The sequence below is a fragment of the Phoenix dactylifera genome, chromosome 16 (genome assembly GCF_051530095.1).
Source record: "Phoenix dactylifera cultivar Ajwa chromosome 16, Ajwa_hap1_PhDact_Kaust_v1.1, whole genome shotgun sequence".
NCBI classification, from domain to species: domain Eukaryota; kingdom Viridiplantae; phylum Streptophyta; class Magnoliopsida; order Arecales; family Arecaceae; genus Phoenix; species Phoenix dactylifera.
The window spans coordinates 7,943,469-7,964,744 of record NC_143205.1 but is presented as its reverse complement, the minus strand read 5'-3'; the positions used below and the strand labels follow the sequence as shown (position 1 = coordinate 7,964,744).

Sequence of the window (21,276 nt, the reverse complement as noted above, 5' to 3'; positions counted from 1 at the left end):
TGCGATTCTCCTGCACTTGAGAGAACAATTTTATTTTTGCACCAAGTTTTTGGCGCCGTTGCCGGAGAACGGCTGATTTATTAGTTTAATTTTAGAGTTAATTTTTAGTTGATTTGTTAGTATTTTTCTTTTGAAAAAAAAAATCTTTATTACTGTTTTTTTCCCTGCACAGTCTACATCAAACTCTGATATCAAAGAAATTTACCGTCTGATTGAACTCAAATTTGGTCGTCAGGTGCAGGACCTGTGTTTCTTTCATCGGAACGGTCTGATTGACATTCAAAAACTTTTAAGACTATCAGATTAATACGAAAACTTGCTGCTGTCTGTTTTGAATTTTCTGCATCAGAATTTTATTGTTAACATATCTCATTGACCCTTGTTGCTAATTGAAAATTTTTTTAAAAAAAGAGAAAAACCTAAAATTTCAAATTTCAAAATTCAAAATTCAAATTTTAAACTTCAATTCATAAAATTTAAAAAAATAAATAATTTGCTTGATCACCTATTCAATGAAATTTAATGTCATGTCATAAAATATTAAAAAAAAATCTCTTGATTGTTGCATATAGTATATGGCATCAGCATAAAATACTCTAAGGGCTGAACCCATTTAAAAAGATAAGGTCGGGATTTCATCACTCGTCCTTAGCCCAAAAATCACCCCATTGCATAAATATCCTAAGCTTAATTAAAATCAATTAGACGTTGGCCCCTAAGGACATTCGAGCTCAATAGGATGAAGACCACCGAAAGTTGCACCAATTTCGCTCTGTGGCTTAGTTGATGTCTAGGCAAGCTTTGTCCCTATAAGGGAAACAGTTCATCTGTTCGAGGCAAGTGGGTTTTAAGTGGGACCTTTGCGAACGCATCGTGACCCCTCCACTTACCTGGGAGCTTACCTGGTCAACTCGGTTCATTAGACCGGATTGGAGCCTTAGGTGCCCTCTTCAAACCAGTTAGGAGCTGTCTAGAAATTTAAGAAAAACATTAGAAATTGAGGTGTAATGTTTAGTTGCATGTTTGATTGTGAATAGATTTTTGTTTTAGGGTGTAGTTTTAGGGTATCTTTAGTTGATACTTATATTTATATTTATTTTTTTTAAAAAAAAACATAAAAAAATAATTAAATTTTGTATGCTAGGTTGGAATAGGGACGACACCGGTCGATTAAGTTGCACAACTTTAGATCATCCCTTAGGACACATCCTTGAAATTCCTTCGCAGTATCTCACACCTTGTGAGATGGCAAATTTTCCTGATGATATAGGAAGTCACCATGGTGATGAAGGTAGATCTCCAGTTATGACACTTCGACAATACTTACATCCCACTAGGACTAGTCAACCTTCATGCATGATTATTCCTGAAAATGTAGGACACTTTGAAATCAAACCAGGAGTAATTCAATTGCTGCCCAAGTATCATGGAATGGAATCCGAGAACCCTTATCTTCACCTTAAGGATTTTGAGGAAATTAGCATCACATTTAGAGTGCCAAATGTATCGAAAGATGTCCTTAAATTAACCTTGTTTCCTTTTTTCTTGAAGGATAAAGCCAAAACATGGCTGAACTCCTTGAGACCAAGATCGTTAGGAACATGGCATGATATGCAAAGAGAATTCTTAAAAAAGTTCTTTCCTGCACAAAGGACTAATTTTTTGAAAAGGCACATTAGTAATTTCCAACAAAAAGACCATGAAACATTTTATGAATGCTAGGAGAGATTTAAAGATTTGCTACTCTCTTGTCCTCATCATGGGTTTGAAACATGGAGAACTATTAGTTTCTTTTACGAGGGGTTGTCTCCACAGTTGAAACAATTTTTAGAGCTATGTGCAATAGTCTATTTTTGGAAAAGCAACCCGATGAGGCATGGGACTATTTAGACTCTCTCGCAGAGACTGCACAATTATGGGATACAGGGGATAGAGTGAATAAACCTTTGCCTAAGCCTACTAGCATTCCACACGAGGGCCTTTACAACCTTAATACTCAGGATGATATTCAGGCTAAAATGGCAGCCCTTACTAGGAAGGTAGAGGAAATTGAACTTAGAAGGATTGAACCCGTCAAGACCGTAGAACATAACTATGGAGTGATTGATTAAAACCCCATTTGATTTTGATGAGCTCAAAGCATTTGAGTATATCTTTTGATTACTAATGAATTCAATTGAGTGTTTCAGTGAAAATCCTGTCTAAGTGTCCCAAGACTTGGTTCATAATTTTTGGATAAGTTAAGGAGTCTGTTTGAACCAATGTCTGAGATTCGAGTCGACTCCCGAGTATCACGAGTCGACTCCAAGCGTATCAAGTTCACTGGCACGAGCTCGAGTCGACTCCAGATAAGTACGAGTCGACTCCGACTGAGAACAGACAGAAGGACAGAAAGCTTCAACTCAGAACCTGTCAGCGAGTCGACTCCCGAAGTGAGCGAGTCGACTCCCGAAGTGCGCGAGTCGACTCCGATGTTCACCGAGTCGACTCCAAGGAAGTAAGAGTCGACTCCAAGCAGTCACAGGCAGAAAAGTCAGAGAACAGTTTTCGGGTCTGAGATTCGAGTCGACTCCAGTGGAACGCGAGTCGACTCCGATAGGTGGCAAGTCGACTCCAGAGAAAGCAAGAGTCGACTCTCAGCGGTACACAAAGAAAAAGTCAGAGAGCATTTTATGGACTCTGAGATTCAAGTCGACTCCCGCAATACGCGAGTCGACTCCAAGACACCGCGACCCCAAGACAGACAGAAAACCAAGTTACTGTCTCTGAGATTCGAGTCGACTCCCAGACAGCTCGAGTCGACTCCAAGACAGCTTCACGTCAAAAGGCAGAAGACCATCTTTCGGAAACTGAGAGCCGAGTCGACTCCAAGGAAGTTCGAGTCGACTCTAAGACTGGACGAGCCAAAAGACAGAGGATCGGAAGTTCGGGCTCTGAGATTCGAGTCGACTCCCAGGACAGTCGAGTCGACTCGAGTGGACAAAATTCAAAATTGGATCCACGGACTTCAGTGGATGAGCCGACTCCAAAATTACCAAGTCAGCTCCAGAAGTTGACGAGTCGACTCTAGGTCAAGACGAGTCGACTCCCAGTCGTGAAGGCAACTTTAATTCAAATTTGGAACAGTTGCCGAGTCGACTCCGGAAAAGCTTGAGTCGACTCCCGCTACAGCCGAGTCGACTCCTGATCGCGCGAGTCGACTCCAACCCACCAACGGTCATATTGTCAGGCTGCGCAGAGTGTTCAGAACGGGCAGAAAAAGCACTCTAACGGCTAGTTTCCGTGGGGGTTGGCTTAAATAGCCACAGAGGACTGTAGCAAGGCAGAGAACAACCATTCCACTCCAACTAATCAAGCATTCAAGCTCTGCAACGTGCTCTTCAACGAAAAAGAGGAAGATCTGCATTTACTGCTTCCAACTACATCTTCCCAGCAATTAAAGCCTCCTTCTCCTGCATTCAAGTCGACTACTCTTTCAAGAGGAGACCAGAAGTTTAAGAAGCCATTCCTCATCTCCAATCTAAAAGCGTTTGAGGCTTCTTAACTTCATTTATTGTTCATATTGTTTTCATCTGCTTTTTGAGAAGCTCATTTTCTGTTTTCTTTCTACAACTTGTATTTACTTGGTTCAATCGGGGATTGAATCAAGGGGATTGAGGTTGGTTGGTGAGCCGAGTTAAAACCAACGTGTGTAAGGGTTTGATTGTGATCCCGGGAAAACAATCGGGGCGGTTCTAGTCGGTGAGCCTGGAAAAACCGACCGAGTTCGTTGTGAGCTCGTAAAACAACAAGTTTGGTTGTGAGCTAGGAAAACAACCGGCTGTAATCCAAGGGGGTTATAGTGAATTCCCAAGTGAGACTTGGGGAGTGGACGTAGGAGCAAGGGTTAGCTCCGAACCACTATAAAACCTTGTGTTTGTGTTGGATTGTCTCTCTTCTTCTTCCCCTCACATCACTCACAGCACTTAGCATTAATTAAATAACTTGCAATAGTTTTTAATTAGTCAACCACATCGTTTTAATTATTCAAATTATTTTAAAACCCAATTCACCCCCCCTCTTGGGTTGTCTATCTGGGCAACAAGTGGTATCAGAGCCTAAACTCTTCCACCCAAGAGTTAAAAGATCAAAATGACAACCCCATTTGGATCTTCCCACATTGAGGGTCAGTCCACCCAAAGACCCCCTTTCTTTAATGGATCCGACTACTCATACTGGAAGGCTAGGATGAGAATATTCATCCAAGCCCAAGACTATGAGATGTGGACCATTGTAGTAAATGGCCCATACATCCCATCCATATATGTAGAGGGTATCAAGGTACCCAAACTAGAAAAGGATTGGGATGAACATGACATGAGGAAGGCACAACTAAACTCTAAAGCTATGAATGTGTTTTATTGTGCCTTGGATAGAAATAAATTCAATAGGGTCTCTACTTACAACTCTGCAAAAGAGATTTGGGATAGACTTGAAGTGACCCATGAGGGCACGAATCAAGTTAAAGAATCCAAAATTAATATATTGGTTCATAAGTATGAACTATTTAAAATGGATTCTAATGAGACAATCACTAGCATGTTCACTAGGTTTACTGACATTGTCAATGGCCTAAAAAGCCTTGGCAAGAGCTATACTAACAGTGATCTTGTCAGGAAAATACTTCGCTGCCTACCAAGGTCATGGGAAGCCAAGGTGACGGCAATCCAAGAAGCTAAAGACTTGAACAAGCTTCCACTTGAAGAGCTCCTTGGATCCCTAATGACTCACGAGCTAACCATGAAGCAACACAGCGAAGAGGAGTCCTCCCACAAGAAAAAGGTAATAGCTCTTAAGTCTACTTCATCTAACAAGGACTTGTCTTGCAGTAGCAGCAGTGACGAAGAAGAGAATGAGGAAGATGATGGTGAGGCTCTTCTTGTGCGCAAGTTCAAGAAATTCATCAACCACAAGAAGTCCTATCATCAAAGGAGAGGCCCCTCAAATTCCTACCGCAAGGACAAAGGTAAGGAAAGGGAAAATGAGGGGATTGGGTGTTACGAGTGCAAGAAGCCGGGTCACATAAGAGCTGAGTGCCCCTTACTGAAGAAGGGGAGTAAGTACAAGAAGAAGAAGGCTCTTGTCACAACACTATCCGACTCCGACTCATCATCCTCCTCATCAGATGATGAACAAGAAGAGAAGGCCAATTTCTGCTTCATGGCCAATGAAAACGAGGTAACTTCCGATACGCATCCTGATTTTTCTTTTGATGAACTTTATGATGCATTTAATGAATTAATGGTAGAATATAAGGCCATAAATCTTAAGAATAAAGAACTAAAAATAGCTAATCAATCATACCTACATAAATACGATAAATTAGTTAAGGATAAGGATTTAATCATCAAAGAAAATATAGAACTTAAGACAAGCAACCAACTTTTAACTCAAAAGACTAGTACCTTAACTAAAGATAATGAAAAACTAACTAAGGAACTTTCAGAACTTAAAAATCATAAACAAATCTTAAATAAGGATCTCACAAAAGAACTTAATGACCTAAAAGCAGAAAATCAAACTCTAACTAAAGAACTTAACAAATACAAATCCTTAGTTGAAAAATTTACATATAGTTCTGAAAAATTAAACATGATACTTAATAGTCAACGAGCCGTATTTAATAAAGCGGGTTTAGGGTATAAACCAAGAAATAAACAAAAACTTCTTAGTAACTTCTTTGTTAAAGCTGGAAAAACTAAAACTAAGAAAATAACTTGCTTTTGCTGTGGTACTATAGGTCATAAAGCGAATGTGTGTAATTTTAGGAAAAATAAAATAAAAAAAAAAATTAAAAGGGTATGGGTTCCAAAAGGAACCAACTTGACTAACCATGAAGGACCCAAGAAAACTTGGGTACCTAAGATGACATGATTTGCTTGTGTAGGAGTGTCTTGCAGCCAAGGTCAACAAAAACTGCTGGTACTTGGATAGTGGCTGCTCAAGGCACATGACGGGTGACAAAGATCAATTTTTCATCCTTGAAGCTAAGAAGGAAGGTGCTGTGACTTTTGGAGACAACAACCAAGGTCACATCATTGGTATTGGTAAAGTTCAAATCACCCCTTCTACTTTTATTGATAATGTTAGATATGTTGATGGTCTTAAGCATAACTTATTAAGCATTAGTCAATTATGTGATAAAGGGTATGATGTTATGTTTAAGCCATCACTATGCATTATAACAAACCCTAATGATAATAGTTTAGTTTTTAAAGGGATTAGACGTGGAAATGTATATGTTGTAGACCTAGAAGATCTTGCAAAACATAACCAATGTTTAGTTGTAAATGAAACTAAAGATAATGATGCTAGTTGGTTATGGCACCGTAAGTTAGGTCATGCAAGCATGGACACAATAACTAAACTAGTTAAAAGAGACTCCGTGATAGATTTGCCAAAATTAAAATTTGAAAAGAACAAAATATGTGAAGCATGTCAATTTGGCAAACAATCTAGGAACTCTTTTAAATCCATAAAATGTGTCTCTACCTCTAGGCCTCTAGAATTATTACACATGGACCTATTTGGTCCAACTAGAACAACAAGCCTAGGTGGAAATAAATATGGTCTAGTTATAGTAGATGATTACTCTAGGTACACATGGGTCATGTTCCTAGTGCATAAGGATCAAGCATTTTCTATGTTTAAGAAGTTCCATAAGGAAGTAACAAATGCTAGAGAGTCTTCAGTCATAGCCATTAGAAGTGACCATGGTACCGAATTCGAAAATCAGTCATTTAATGAATTTTGTAGTAAGAAGGGGATAACCCATAATTTCTCAGCACCTAGGACACCACAACAAAATGGAGTGGTGGAAAGGAAGAATAGAACACTAGAGGAAATGGCTAGAACTATGTTATGTGAAAGTAACCTCCCTAAGTACTTTTGGGGAGAAGCCATTAATACCTCTTGTCACATACTAAATAGAGTTCTATTGAGACCCATTATAAAGAAAACACCTTATGAACTGTGGAAAAACAGAAAACCAAAGGTTAATTATTTTCATGTGTTTGGATGTAGGTGTTTTGTGCATAATAATGGGAAAGATAATCTAGGGAAATTTGACCCTAAATCTGATGAAGGAATATTCTTAGGTTATTCTACAACTAGTAAAGCCTATAGAGTCTTTAATAAAAGAACCTTAGTTATAGAAGAATCTATACATGTTGTTTTTGATGACTCTAGTGACATCTCGTCTAGTAAGAAGGTTAATTTTGATGATGATATGGAAATACTTGAAGAAAAGATAGATGAGATGGGATTACAAGATGATAATCAAAAGTTGATTGAAGGAGAATCATCAAGCCAAGAGGCTATTATGGATCATGGGCTAACTAAAGCTTGGAGGTATGCTCATGGGCATCCTAAGGAACTAATTCTAGATGATCCATCTCAACCCGTTAGGACTAGAGCATCCCTTAGGAATTTGAATAACCATCTAGCTTTTGTTTCACACTTTGAGCCCAAACATATAGAAAAAGCCGAAAATGATGTAAATTGGATAAATGCAATGCAAGAAGAACTAAACCAATTTACTAGAAACAAAGTGTGGAATCTAGTAGAGAGACCTTCTGAATATCCAATTATTGGTACTAAATGGATTTATAAAAATAAACTTGATGAAAATGGAATTGTTATAAGGAATAAGGCTAGACTAGTAGCAAAGGGGTATAATCAAGAAGAAGGTATAGATTTTGATGAAACCTTTGCTCCCGTAGCTAGACTTGAGGCGATTAGACTACTATTAGCATATGCATGCTCTAAGGACTTCAAACTATTTCAAATGGATGTAAAAAGTGCATTTTTAAATGGGTATATTAATGAGGAGGTATATGTAAAACAACCTCCTGGTTTTGAAAATCATCAATATCCCAATCATGTATATAAGCTAAATAAAGCACTTTATGGTTTAAAACAAGCACCTAGAGCATGGTATGAGAGGCTTAGCAAATTCCTATTAGAACATGAATTCTCTAGGAGAAATGTAGATACAACACTATTTCTGAAAAAGCAAAATAAGGATATGTTATTAGTACAGATTTATGTTGATGATATCATTTTCGGTGCTACTAACAATCGCCTCTGCGAGGAATTTGCTGATTTGATGCAGAGTGAGTTTGAGATGAGCATGATGGGAGAGCTGAACTACTTTTTCGGGCTTCAAATCAAACAGTCTGAAGGAGGCATCTTCATCAATCAAGCCAAATATATCAAGGAGATGCTCAAGAAGTTTGACATGGAGGGAAACAAGTCAATCAGCACCCCCATGAGCTCATCATGCAAGTTAGACCAAGATGAATCAGGTAAATCTGTAGATCAAAAACTTTATAGAGGTATGATAGGATCTTTACTGTATCTTACTGCAAGTAGACCTGATATTATGTTTAGTGTGTGCATGTGTGCTAGATATCAGGCTAATCCTAAAGAATCACATCTAGTTGCAGTTAAGAGAATTTTTAAATACTTAATAGGAACTAAGAACATAGGGCTATGGTACTCTAAAGAATCTAGCCTAAACTTAATAGGGTACACAGATTCAGACTTCGCTGGATGTAAGCTTGATAGAAAAAGTACCAGCGGGTCGTGTCAATTTCTAGGAGAAAATCTTATCTCATGGTTTAGCAAGAAACAAAACTCGGTTGCATTATCCACTGCAGAAGCTGAATATGTTGCAGCCGGGAGTTGTTGTGCTCAAATCTTATGGATTAAACAACAATTAGAAGATTATGGCATTAAACAAGATAAAATTCCCATTAATTGTGATAATACAAGTGCCATAAACCTAACTAAAAATCCAATTCAACATTCAAGAACTAAACACATTGAGATAAGACATCACTTCATAAGAGATCATGTATTGAATGGTGATGTGACACTCCAATTTGTTTGTACTGATAATCAATTAGTAGATAATTTTACAAAACCCCTAAGTGAAGAGAGGTTTAGTGTGCTTAGGAGGGGATTAGGAGTGATTGATCCATCCTAGTGGTTCCACTAGATACATTGATTTGATGATTACAATGTGGTTAAAAATAGAGTTTCTTTCCAATGATCATCAAATCAGATCTTAATTAAGTGATTTTCCGTCATTCGGCACGATTATAGCATGAGTTTTAGGTGCGTGCCAAAGTTAGAGACGACTCGAGTAAGTTTCAGAGCCGGCTCCTAAGGGGGAGTCGACTCGCGCATTGGCGGGAGTCGACTCGCAAAGATGGCAGCAGAGGGGGAGTCGACTCGCATACTGTCGGGAGTCGACTCGAGGTCCACAGGCGCATAAGGAGAGTCGACTCGCGCATATTCTGGAGTCGACTCGAGGTCGAGTCGACTCGCGACTCAGTGGAGTCGACTCGCAGTCGGGATCCGACTTTTTAACCCTAGATTTGTCGTTTCGAAAACACTTTTCTTTCAAGCCGCCACTGTTCAAAAAGCCCTAGAGCCGACTCCTAGGTCGTCCCCGATCGTCTCCAAGCCATTTTCCCGTCGATTCTTCGCCGGACATTGAGTTCTCCTCCCTTCCTAGGTCATTCCCGGTCGGTTCCGAGTCTTTTCCGTCGGTCCTTCACCGTCCTCTAGGTTTTTCCTCTCAGTTTAGGTCAAAATGCCGCGTAAGACCGTAGTTAGGAAGAGGTCCCGACCCGAGGCCGGTCCCGAGCGGCGCTCCAAGGCGCGGCACGATCCCGCGAGGCAACCACCTCCGGCTCGTTCCCCGCCTAGGGCGGTTCCCGCGAGGCCATTGGCCGGGAAGGTCGTCTCCACCGGGAGGTATGTCGATTTCGACTTCCTCTCCCAGGAAGGGTTCACCATAGGTGATAGACTTAGGGCCCAGGGCCTAGAGTACTTCCTTACACTGGACCTCCCCACATACCCGAGCCTTATTAGAGAGTTCTATGGTACCGTCCATCGGGGAGATGGAGGTATCGAGGGCACAGTAGCCGGTGTCCCTTTGCGTGTCACGGAGGATCTTATTGCCCACATCCTCCACCTTCCATTAGCAGGGGTGGCTCCCGCACACCCTGAGGATAGGGTTGAGGCCCTTACGGCCGTTCTAGGACATCCACCCCAGTCACCTCTAGACGAGGTATCCGCGAGCTCACTACCGATTGAGGTGCGGATCCTCTTGAGTATTTTGTCTAGATCCGTCTTCCCTAAGACAGGGAGATTTGATTTTGTAAATGAGAGAGACCTAGCTCTTATGTTCTATATCCTTCAGGACACCCCAATCAACTTCCCTAAGCTCATCTATAGGTATATGTGTGAGCCCCTAGATAGACCTAGGCTCACCCTCCCATACGGCATGATTTTCACCCTTCTTTTTAGGGAGTACGAGGTTCCCATTCCTGAGGGGGAGCCCTTTCGCGCTTTGCGATGGACTGATCGCACGCGTGCGGGGACCCTACACAGGATGGGGTTTCGGAAGAGAGAGGGGGTATGGGTTAGGAAGTCTACCCTCACCGCTCAGACCACCAGACCTTCACCCAGTCCTGAGCCCGATTCAGACTACCCAGACCTTCCAGACCATCCAGACCATCCAGACCTTCCATCCACTCCTCCTGCTCCTACCACCTCCGCCGGACCTTCCTCCTCGGCTCCACCATCCATGGAGGTCCGGATTGATCCTGAGCAGCTCCGGGAGCTGCGACAGGAGATAGTCAGAGATGTGAGGGATGAGCTGCTTCGGGAGCTCCGAGGTGCGGTGCCTGCTCCCACTCCTGCACCCGTATCTTCTCAGTTGGTCCCTTCCTTGACAGCCGTGACTGACATGACGGCTCATGTACGGGAAGAGATCTACAATGTCCGGAGTTTGGTCCAGGCCCAGTTCCACAGCATGAGTGAGGTCACGAGCACCACTCGACAGATGCGAGAGGACATAGGTCGTGACATGCACACCACCACCGAGGGGGCCGAGCGCTTGTCGAATGTACTCATCGACAAGCTGGACGCACTTCAGACGTCGGTGACTGGGCTTCAGACGTCGGTGACTGAGCTCTCCACTACACATAGCAGAGCCACTACGTCTATTATCACGCAGCTTGGCCATGTTACAGATGCAGTCACCCTCCTCATGGAGCAGAGCCGATTGAGAGGAGGAGCCACATCCACGAGAGGAGGACCCACATCCTCGAGAGGAGGTGCCTCATCCTCGAGGAGGCCATAGATGTTTTTGTGTTTTGTCTTGTTTTACTTTACTTATTGTATTCTCACATGTATTCACATTCATATCAATACAATGAGTAGACATTTTATCTTCAATTATGTGCCATTTGATGATTGGTTGTGCCATTGATTGTGTGTGATTACCTCCTTTTTGATATGATGACAAAAAGGGGGAGAAATAAAATATGTAAAAAAAAAGGGAGAAATATGTATAAAGTATGTAAAAGGGGCGAAATATGTAAAAGAAATCAATGGAAATTAATAAAAACATAAAACTCTTAAAAACACACAAATTTGTTCTAAGTGGATTCGGTACCTCGAGGCTCATTATCTCTCTTTTGGGGCTCCTAATGGAGTAATCTCCAGAATCTATTCAAGGGATATTCGGAGATTAGCTGAATCCTACACAAGAACAAATTGACAGATTTTCCCTCTAAATACAAAAAATTTAGTTCAAAAACTTCAAAGCATTAAAAGGAAATTCAGAGAATCAAAACATAGTTGAATGCATATGTTGAGGGGGAGAATCTGAATTTTAATCAAACTAAATCATTAATGACATATAAGCCAAACAATTGATTGCATAATATGAAGGCTTATATAATTCCAAATGAAAGGGGGAGCTTTAACTCCGAAATTTATTGTTTCACTCCTTTCAAGCTTGGATAAATTGAATTACCAGACATTTGAATTCATTTATGGATTTTATTTTATTATTTATTGAGCAATTCATTTTACATATACTCAAAGTTTTGTCATCATCAAAAAGGGGGAGATTGTGGAGTGATTGATTAAAACCCCATTTGATTTTGATGAGCTCAAAGCATTTGAGTATATCTTTTGATTACTAATGAATTCAATTGAGTGTTTCAGTGAAAATCCTGTCTAAGTGTCCCAAGACTTGGTTCATAATTTTTGGATAAGTTAAGGAGTCTGTTTGAACCAATGTCTGAGACTCGAGTCGACTCCCGAGTATCACGAGTCGACTCCAAGCGTATCAAGTTCACTGGCACGAGCTCGAGTCGACTCCAGATAAGTACGAGTCGACTCCGACTGAGAACAGACAGAAGGACAGAAAGCTTCAACTCAGAACCTGTCAGCGAGTCGACTCCCGAAGTGAGCGAGTCGACTCCCGAAGTGCGCGAGTCGACTCCGATGTTCACCGAGTCGACTCCAAGGAAGTAAGAGTCGACTCCAAGCAGTCACAGGCAGAAAAGTCAGAGAACAGTTTTCGGGTCTGAGATTCGAGTCGACTCCAGTGGAACGCGAGTCGACTCCGATAGGTGGCAAGTCGACTCTAGAGAAAGCAAGAGTCGACTCTCAGCGGTACACAAAGAAAAAGTCAGAGAGCATTTTATGGACTCTGAGATTCGAGTCGACTCCCGCAATACGCAAGTCGACTCCAAGACACCGCGACCCCAAGACAGACAGAAAACCAAGTTACTGCCTCTGAGATTCGAGTCGACTCCCAGACAGCTCGAGTCGACTCCAAGACAGCTTCACGTCAAAAGGCAGAAGACCATCTTTCAGAAACTGAGAGCCGAGTCGACTCCAAGGAAGTTCGAGTCGACTCCAAGACTGGACGAGCCAAAAGACAGAGGATCGGGAGTTCGGGCTCTGAGATTCGAGTCGACTCCCAGGACAGTCGAGTCGACTCGAGTGGACAAAATTCAAAATTGGATCCACGGACTTCAGTGGATGAGCCGACTCCAAAATTGCCAAGTCAGCTCCAGAAGTTGACGAGTCGACTCCAGGTCAAGACGAGTCGACTCCCAGTCGTGAAGGCAACTTTAATTCAAATTTGGAACAGTTGCCGAGTCGACTCCGGAAAAGCTTGAGTCGACTCCCGCTACAGCTGAGTCGACTCCTGATCGCGCGAGTCGACTCCAACCCACCAACGGTCATATTGTCAGGCTGCGCAGAGTGTTCAGAACGGGCAAAAAAAGCACTCTAACGGCTAGTTTCCGTGGGGGTTGGCTTAAATAGCCACAGAGGACTGTAGCAAGGCAGAGAACAACCATTCCACTCCAACTAATCAAGCATTCAAGCTCTGCAACGTGCTCTTCAACGAAAAAGAGGAAGATCTGCATTTACTGCTTCCAACTACTCTTCCCAGCAATTAAAGCCTCCTTCTCCTGCATTCAAGTCGACTACTCTTTCAAGAGGAGACCAGAAGTTTAAGAAGCCATTCCTCATCTCCAATCTAAAAGCGTTTGAGGCTTCTTAACTTCATTTATTGTTCATATTGTTTTCATCTGCTTTTTGAGAAGCTCATTTTCTGTTTTCTTTCTACAACTTGTATTTACTTGGTTCAATCGGGGATTGAATCAAGGGGATTGAGGTTGGTTGGTGAGCCGAGTTAAAACCAACGTGTGTAAGGGTTTGATTGTGATCCCGAAAAAACAATCGGGGCGGTTCTAGTCGGTGAGCCTGGGAAAACCGACCGAGTTCGTTGTGAGCTCGTAAAACAACAAGTTTGGTTGTGAGCTAGGAAAACAACCGGCTGTAATCCAAGGGGGTTATAGTGAATTCCCAAGTGAGACTTGGGGAGTGGACGTAGGAGCAAGGGTTAGCTCCGAACCACTATAAAACCTTGTGTTTGTGTTGGATTGTCTCTCTTCTTCTTCTCCTCACATCACTCACAGCACTTAGCATTAATTAAATAACTTGCAATAGTTTTTAATTAGTCAACCACATCGTTTTAATTATTCAAATTATTTTAAAACCCAATTCACCCCCCCCCCCCTCTTGGGTTGTCTATCTGGGCAACAATAACTGCGAGTGTTGTAGGATTTGCGAGATGCCTGGCCATCTCATCACTGATTGCCCCACAATACCCGTATTCAAGGAAGTCTTGCACGATCAGGCCAATGTTATGAATACCTGTCAAAAATCTTTCAATAATCCTATTTGGGTACTTACAACCCTGGATGGAAGAACCATCCAAATTTTAGGTGGAGGAATGACCAACCTCAACAAGTATATTGATGCAAAAATAAAATTGTTCTCCCAAGTGCAGGAGAATCGCACAAGTAGTAAAATCTCGGGAGTCCGAGGTCGAATCCTCAGGAAACGATCTATAGATTATTAGCGTAATTTTTAGACATAATTTTCAGTTGAATAAATATGTGGATTAAGATTATGTTTTGATTTTCAGAAATTAAAATCGGAGAACAATATAGCAATAAACAAAGTTTAATAAAATAAAGATGGTAGGGATCTGGAATCCCCCTTGACGATATTGCATCCAAGAAATAAACTCTATGGTTCTTGATTAAAAATGAATGGTAGGATAGATCTAATCATGGTATATGTTTCATGAACATATGAACTCAATTTCTAAGCATTCATCGTGCTTTCTACGTCTACGACGAATCAAATACTAAAGCAATCCATATATCAATAATCATAATCCATTAAAAAGCTATCTACGAAATAACTATGCATGGATCAAGAACATATCAATAAATATAAGTCATTCAAAGCAAAAGTTTAGAGTTTACTTCAAAGAGTAATACATCAAAGGTTCCTCCATCTCCCTCCCTAAGAAATCAGCCCTCCATAAAAGACATTAGCCACTTTTCTTTTTTTTTTTTCTTTTTTTTCTTTTCGGAAACAGGGCCTCCCCTGTTTCTTCAATGGGACTCTCCTCTCTGTTTTTTTTCTTTGAACCCCAGAGAGCCGCCTCCTTCTCACCCAGCCGAGAGGTATATTAAGCTCCTTCCAGCCCTCCTTCCTCGCACGCGGTGAAGATCCGTCGGCTGAGAAAGCGGGAGAATCGCCACGGATCCTTGGGGCGGACGTGGCGTGGCAGGCTCGGCTGAAGATCCTCGCAGACGGCTGGATGATCGCTGATGCTGAAATCACGGGATGGGAAGATGGATCTTTGCTGGGATGAGGTGCGGACGTGGCGTGCGCTCGTGAGGAACTCGGACGTGGACGCTGCGATGAAGTCGGATGGAGCTGGGACGTGCTGTGAACGTGGAAGCCGAGAATGCTGGGAGATGCTTCACGGACGGTTGGAAGGCGCGTATGGATGAACTCGGAAGCAAACGGATGGGGATACTCTCGAACGGAAGGAGGATTGGAACCGACAGCTGCTAAATCAATGGGAGAAAAACTCGGAAGCTAATCCACACGCGGAAGGCACTCGATCTGATCCGCGGATGTGGGGGGAAACTGCAACTCGGATGCTCTATGGAAGCTGGGAGACTTCACGGATGGATGAGATGGATGCACTGGAGCTGGAACACGTGAGAATGGGGCACGGACGCTGGTGATGATCGTGAACGGGAGGAAACGTGGGGTTGCAACGTGAAGGGATGCTGAGATGCGTGGGAGAACTCCAGGAACGGTGGAAGCTGCGGATGCGGCAGATGATGCGGTGGTGACGGCTGGGATGTATGCTCTAGCTTGCGGGAGAGGCGGAAGGAAGCTGAGATCTGGGAGATTCACATGCGGACGGCTGAAAGAGCTGATAGCATGGCCTTGGATGCTTTGGATCACTCACGGGAGAAGAGGATGGGCTGCACGTGGGCTCCATCGGGCTGAGATGCACGGGCTGCTGGGAATTGTTGCAGTGAACTGGATGGCTGAACTTAGACTCCTTCTAGTGTGCAACTGGGGTTGAAACATGCGGTTGCCTGATCACCTGCGGTGATGTTTGGACCCAATGCGCATCTTAGCTTTGATTTATAATCACCTGCACCTCACAAAAATATAATATTAATGCGGCAATTTTATCATTATTTGTTAGCAATAATACTAATTTAAGTGATGTATAGATCGCACTTTTGTGCTCTCATCACACCCCCCAACTAGCTTATTGCTAGTATCTAGCAATTAATGAGCAGATAATAGAATGAGAGTGCAAAAGGTATGGTTTAACCTATGACTTTTTATTGAAGCTAAAGATATAAAACTAAGATATGTACTCACTTTCGTAGGAATCACGATTGCACTTAGCACGTGCAACAAGCCGTTAAACCCCTAGGTTACCCTAGTGGACGAGTGTTGTCTCGTGAGGGTTTTCAGGGACGTTACCCACAAACATCATGAATGGTATGACATGAGATTAAAAATATGAAATAAATCCTAAGCTAATACACATGTAATTAATTGATATATATTTTCAAGTATGGCAACTGTCAAAGCAAGGAAATATAAAAGTGTAGTGTGCATCAAATCGCATGACTTTCTCAGAGTACTAATACCTCCACCACAACAGGGCACCGCCTGAGTTTTAGGTGCACTACTCAAGTTCAAAAGTATTTTCTACAATTTATTAGAACCTGATCCATCAAATTTTCAGAATATCACATGTTGTCTAAATTTGTCAAGAATGGTTCGCATGTAAAGAAAGAGCTATCAATCTCATCTAAACAACCCGGGTACACAGAGGTCCAATACAATGGAGTCAAACCAGCCATTACCACATGTCACAGGTTCAGCCTAACCAACTCATTCATGCTTATTTTTATTTCAATTTTTTTTTTTCTTTCAATACACATGACAACTACAGCTATCCAACCTCATTAGGCTCTAGTAAGGTCCATGTAGCGAGCTTTCAGTCAATGACCCCCGATCCAGTTGGCTCAAGACATTAGGTGAAACACCCCTCGGACTTAATTACTCGAACCAGACTACGCCACGAGGCCAGACTTGTCATCATAAGTATTATATTTTTTTTTTTTGAATAATAATTATGCAAGAAAAGAAATGGTAGACTGAACCATATAAATATTTTTATTATATATGTGACTGCATCGTGACTATAGGTCAACCAAAGTCGGATCATAAGGCACCTAAGTAATCTAGTCGGGATATTCAACCTCTATCTTTATGTGAAAACCAAATCATGAACCTTATGGTACGAACAAGGATACTCGTACTTCTTTTACGGATAAGGCTAACAAAAATGCAGTTAACAAATGTGAACTCCTGAGGCTTTCCTATTGTCATTAAGTACACGTGTGGGATCTAATAATAGGTCTCTGATCAATCATAGTATGCATGTGTTCCTTGCCTTAATAGTTGCACAAACTCAATATGAAAATACATGTGCATTTGCTCAGAAAAGAAAGTAATAGAATAAATCAAATGCAAAAACAAGTTTTTATTTTTTTTATTATTATTATTTTTTTTTTTTTAGATCAAAATATTTTTCTCCCCCCAACTTAAACATTGCATTGTCCTCAATGTAAAAGATACAGAAAAAATTATATATGAGAGACAATAGAGAAAATGATAGAGAGAAGAAGAATACCTTGAGCTGTTGATTTTCAGAAAAGAAGACCTACAAAATAAGAAAAAAACTAGAAAGAAAAAAAAAATTTAATTCTAACTAATATACACATACCTTGGTCGTCATGCTCAGTCATAAGAAGGCTCCTCCAAGAGAAAGGAGTCCTCTTCATCTGCAAAATTTTCAAGAAAAGGTTTTAATCTGTGTCCATTAACCTTAAAAATTTTGCCATCCTGTGGATTCTCAATTTCAATTGCCCCGTGTGGAATAACAGTTTTTACAATGAAAGGACCTGTCCATCTTGATCGTAACTTTCCAGGAAACAGATGTAAGCGAGAGTCATACAAAAGAACTTTTTGTGTAGGTTCAAAAGATTTTCTTAGAATTGATTTATCATGCCTAATTTTCTCAAAATCCTTAAGGTGAAGATAAGGGTTCTCGAATTCCATTCTATGATACTTTGGCAGCAATTGAATTACTCCTGGTTTGATTTCAAAGTGTCCTACATTTTCAGAAATAATCATGCATGAAGGTTGACTAGTCCTAGTGGGATGTAAGTATTGTCGAAGTGTCATAACTGGGGGTCTACCTTCATTACTATGGTGACTTCCTACATCATCATCAGCCATCTCACTAGATCTGAGATTTTGCGAAAAAGTTTCAATAATGTGATCTAAGGAATTGTCAAAAGGTTGTCGACTCAGACGTTCAGTGTTGTCCCTATTCCAACCTAGCATACAAAATTTCAGAGTTTATTTATTTGTTTGTTTTTTTTTTTGTTTTTTTTTTTTTTTAATGATTACCCTTTATCTTTTCTTAAAGTTCTTATCAATTTTTAAGTAGCAACAAGGGTTAATGAGATATGATGATAATAAAATTCTGATTCTAAACAAAAAAAATTAAACACAGAAAATTCAAAGCAGACAGCAGCAAGGTTGTATATTAATTTAATGGTAGATGAAAGAAACATGTGTCCTACAGCAGCCGACGAAATTGGAGTGCAATCAGACGGTGGATTAATCAGATATCAGAGTTTGATGCAGACTGTGCAGGGAATAAAAAAAAACAGCAATAAAGATTTTTTTTTTTGAAACAAAAAGACTAACTACTAAAGTACTAATTAAATCTAAAAATTATACTAATAAATCAGCCGTTCCCCGGCAACGGCGCCAAAAACTTGATGCAAAAATAAAATTGTTCTCCCAAGTGCAGGAGAATCGCACAAGTAGTAAAATCTCGGGAGTCCGAGGTCGAATCCTCAGGGAACGATCTATAGATTATTAGCGTAATTTTTAGACATAATTTTCAGTTGAATAAATATGTGGATTAAGATTATGTTTTGATTTTCAGAAATTAAAATCGGAGAACAATATAGCAATAAACAAAGTTTAATAAAATAAAGATGGTAGGGATCTGGAATCCCCCTTGACGATATTGCATCCAAGAAATAAACTCTATGGTTCTTGATTAAAAATGAATGGTAGGATAGATCTAATCATGGTATATATTTCATGAACATATGAACTCAATTTCTAAGCATTCATTGTGCTTTCTACGTCTACGACGAATCAAATACTAAAGCAATCCATATATCAATAATCATAATCCATTAAAAAGCTATCTACGAAATAACTATGCATGGATCAAGAACATATCAATAAATATAAGTCATTCAAAGCAAAAGTTTAGAGTTTACTTCAAAGAGTAATACATCAAAGGTTCCTCCATCTCCCTCCCTAAGAAATCAGCCCTCCATAAAAGACATTAGCCACTTTTCTTATTTTTTTTTCTTTTTTTTCTTTTCGGAAACAGGGCCTCCCCTGTTTCTTCAATGGGACTCTCCTCTCTGTTTTTTTTCTTTGAACCCCAGAGAGCCGCCTCCTTCTCACCCAGCCGAGAGGTATATTAAGCTCCTTCTAGCCCTCCTTCCTCGCACGCGGTGAAGATCCGTCGGCTGAGAACGCGGGAGAATCGCCACGGATCCTTGGGGCGGACGTGGCGTGGCAGGCTCGGCTGAAGATCCTCGCAGACGGCTGGATGATCGCTGATGCTGAAATCACGGGATGGGAAGATGGATCTTTGCTGGGATGAGGTGCGGACGTGGCGTGCGCTCGTGAGGAACTCGGACGTGGACGCTGCGATGAAGTCGGATGGAGCTGGGACGTGCTGTGAACGTGGAAGCCAAGAATGCTAGGAGATGCTTCACGGACGGTTGGAAGGCGCGTATGGATGAACTCGGAAGCAAACGGATGGGGATACTCTCGAACGGAAGGAGGATTGGAACCGACAGCTGCTAAATCAATGGGAGAAAAACTCGGAAGCTAATCCACACGCGGAAGGCACTCGATCTGATCCGCGGATGTGGGGGGAAACTGCAACTCGGATGCTCTATGGAAGCTGGGAGACTTCACGGACGGATGAGATGGATGCACTGGAGCTGGAACACGTGAGAATGGGGCACGGACGCTGGTGATGATCGTGAACGGGAGGAAACGTGGGGTTGCAACGTGAAGGGATGCTGAGATGCGTGGGAGAACTCCAGGAACGGTGGAAGCTGCGGATGCGGCAGATGATGCGGTGGTGACGGCTGGGATGTATGCTCTGGCTTGCGGGAGAGGCGGAAGGAAGCTGAGATCTGGGAGATTCACATGCGGACGGCTGAAAGAGCTGATAGCATGGCCTTGGACGCTTTGGATCACTCACGGGAGAAGAGGATGGGCTGCACGTGGGCTCCATCGGGCTGAGATGCACGGGCTGCTGGGAATTGTTGCAGTGAACTGGATGGCTGAACTTAGACTCCTTCTAGTGTGCAACTGGGGTTGAAACATGCGGTTGCCTGATCACCTGCGGTGATGTTTGGACCCAATGCGCATCTTAGCTTTGATTTATAATCACCTGCACCTCACAAAAATATAATATTAATGCGGCAATTTTATCATTATTTGTTAGCAATAATACTAATTTAAGTGATGTATAGATCGCACTTTTGTGCTCTCATCATATATAACCCAACTCCTCCACCTCCGCAACCTCATTATGCACACGCACCCCCTCAAAAATCCAGTCTCGAAGAAACTTTGCAATCTTTCATGCAAGGTCAAGCCAAAATCAATGATGAATTAAGAAATCAACTGACAACGCTGACCACTGTTTTAAGTGCTCAAGAGAAAGGTAAGCTACCAGCTCAACCACAACCTAATCCTCAAGTCTATGGCGGTAGTAATGCATCATCTTCAACTTCGCATAAAGAGCAAGCAAAGAGTATAATAACTTTGCGAAGTGGAAAGATTATTGACCGACCAGTCCCAGAACAAACACAAGTCATATCTGATTCTGACTCTTCCAAGACAAAAGAAAAGGATAATGAAGAAACAGAAGCACCAACATCTACTGAAAAAATTGAATGTCCTTTTTCTGCACCATTTCCACAAAGATTAAAGCCCTTGCAAAAGCTTGAACCAAACTCTGAAATTCTTGAGCTTTTTAAGCAAGTAAAAATCAATGTACCTCTTCTTGATGCAATCAAACAAGTGCCTTCATATGCAAAATTTTTAAAAGATTTGTGCACTGTCAAGCGTCGTTTAAATGTCAAGAAGAAGGCATTTCTGGCTGAAAATGTGAGTGCAATTTTACAGCATAACATTCTTCCTAAATATAAGGATCCAGGTTGCCCAACTATCTCGTGCATCATTGGCAATTTTAGGATTGAGCGAGCATTGCTAGATTTAGGAGCGAGTGTGAACTTGTTGCCATATACGGTATATGAGCAACTCGGTTTGGGTGAGTTGAAGCCAACAACTGTGACCTTACAATTAGCTGACAGGTCAGTGAAGGTC

General features: G+C 41.5%; 1 protein-coding gene and 1 pseudogene across 1 annotated transcript in view; one reads left to right on the top strand and one right to left on the bottom strand.

Annotated features, from left to right (window-relative positions):
* Nucleotides 1-1,668: 1,668 nt before the first annotated feature.
* LOC148699723 (small nucleolar RNA R71) lies at nt 1,669-1,766 on the bottom strand (annotated as a pseudogene).
* A 1,157-nt stretch (nt 1,767-2,923) lies between these two features.
* Nucleotides 2,924-21,276, top strand: part of LOC149751105 (uncharacterized) — a 32,657-nt gene continuing 14,304 nt past the window's right edge. The window contains exons 1-2 of the mRNA XM_089927933.1: nt 2,924-5,217; nt 5,927-6,038. Of these exons, the coding sequence (XP_089784059.1) occupies nt 4,132-5,217; nt 5,927-6,038 (1,198 nt within the window). The 5' untranslated portion in view covers nt 2,924-4,131. The remainder of the gene's footprint in view (nt 5,218-5,926; nt 6,039-21,276) is intronic.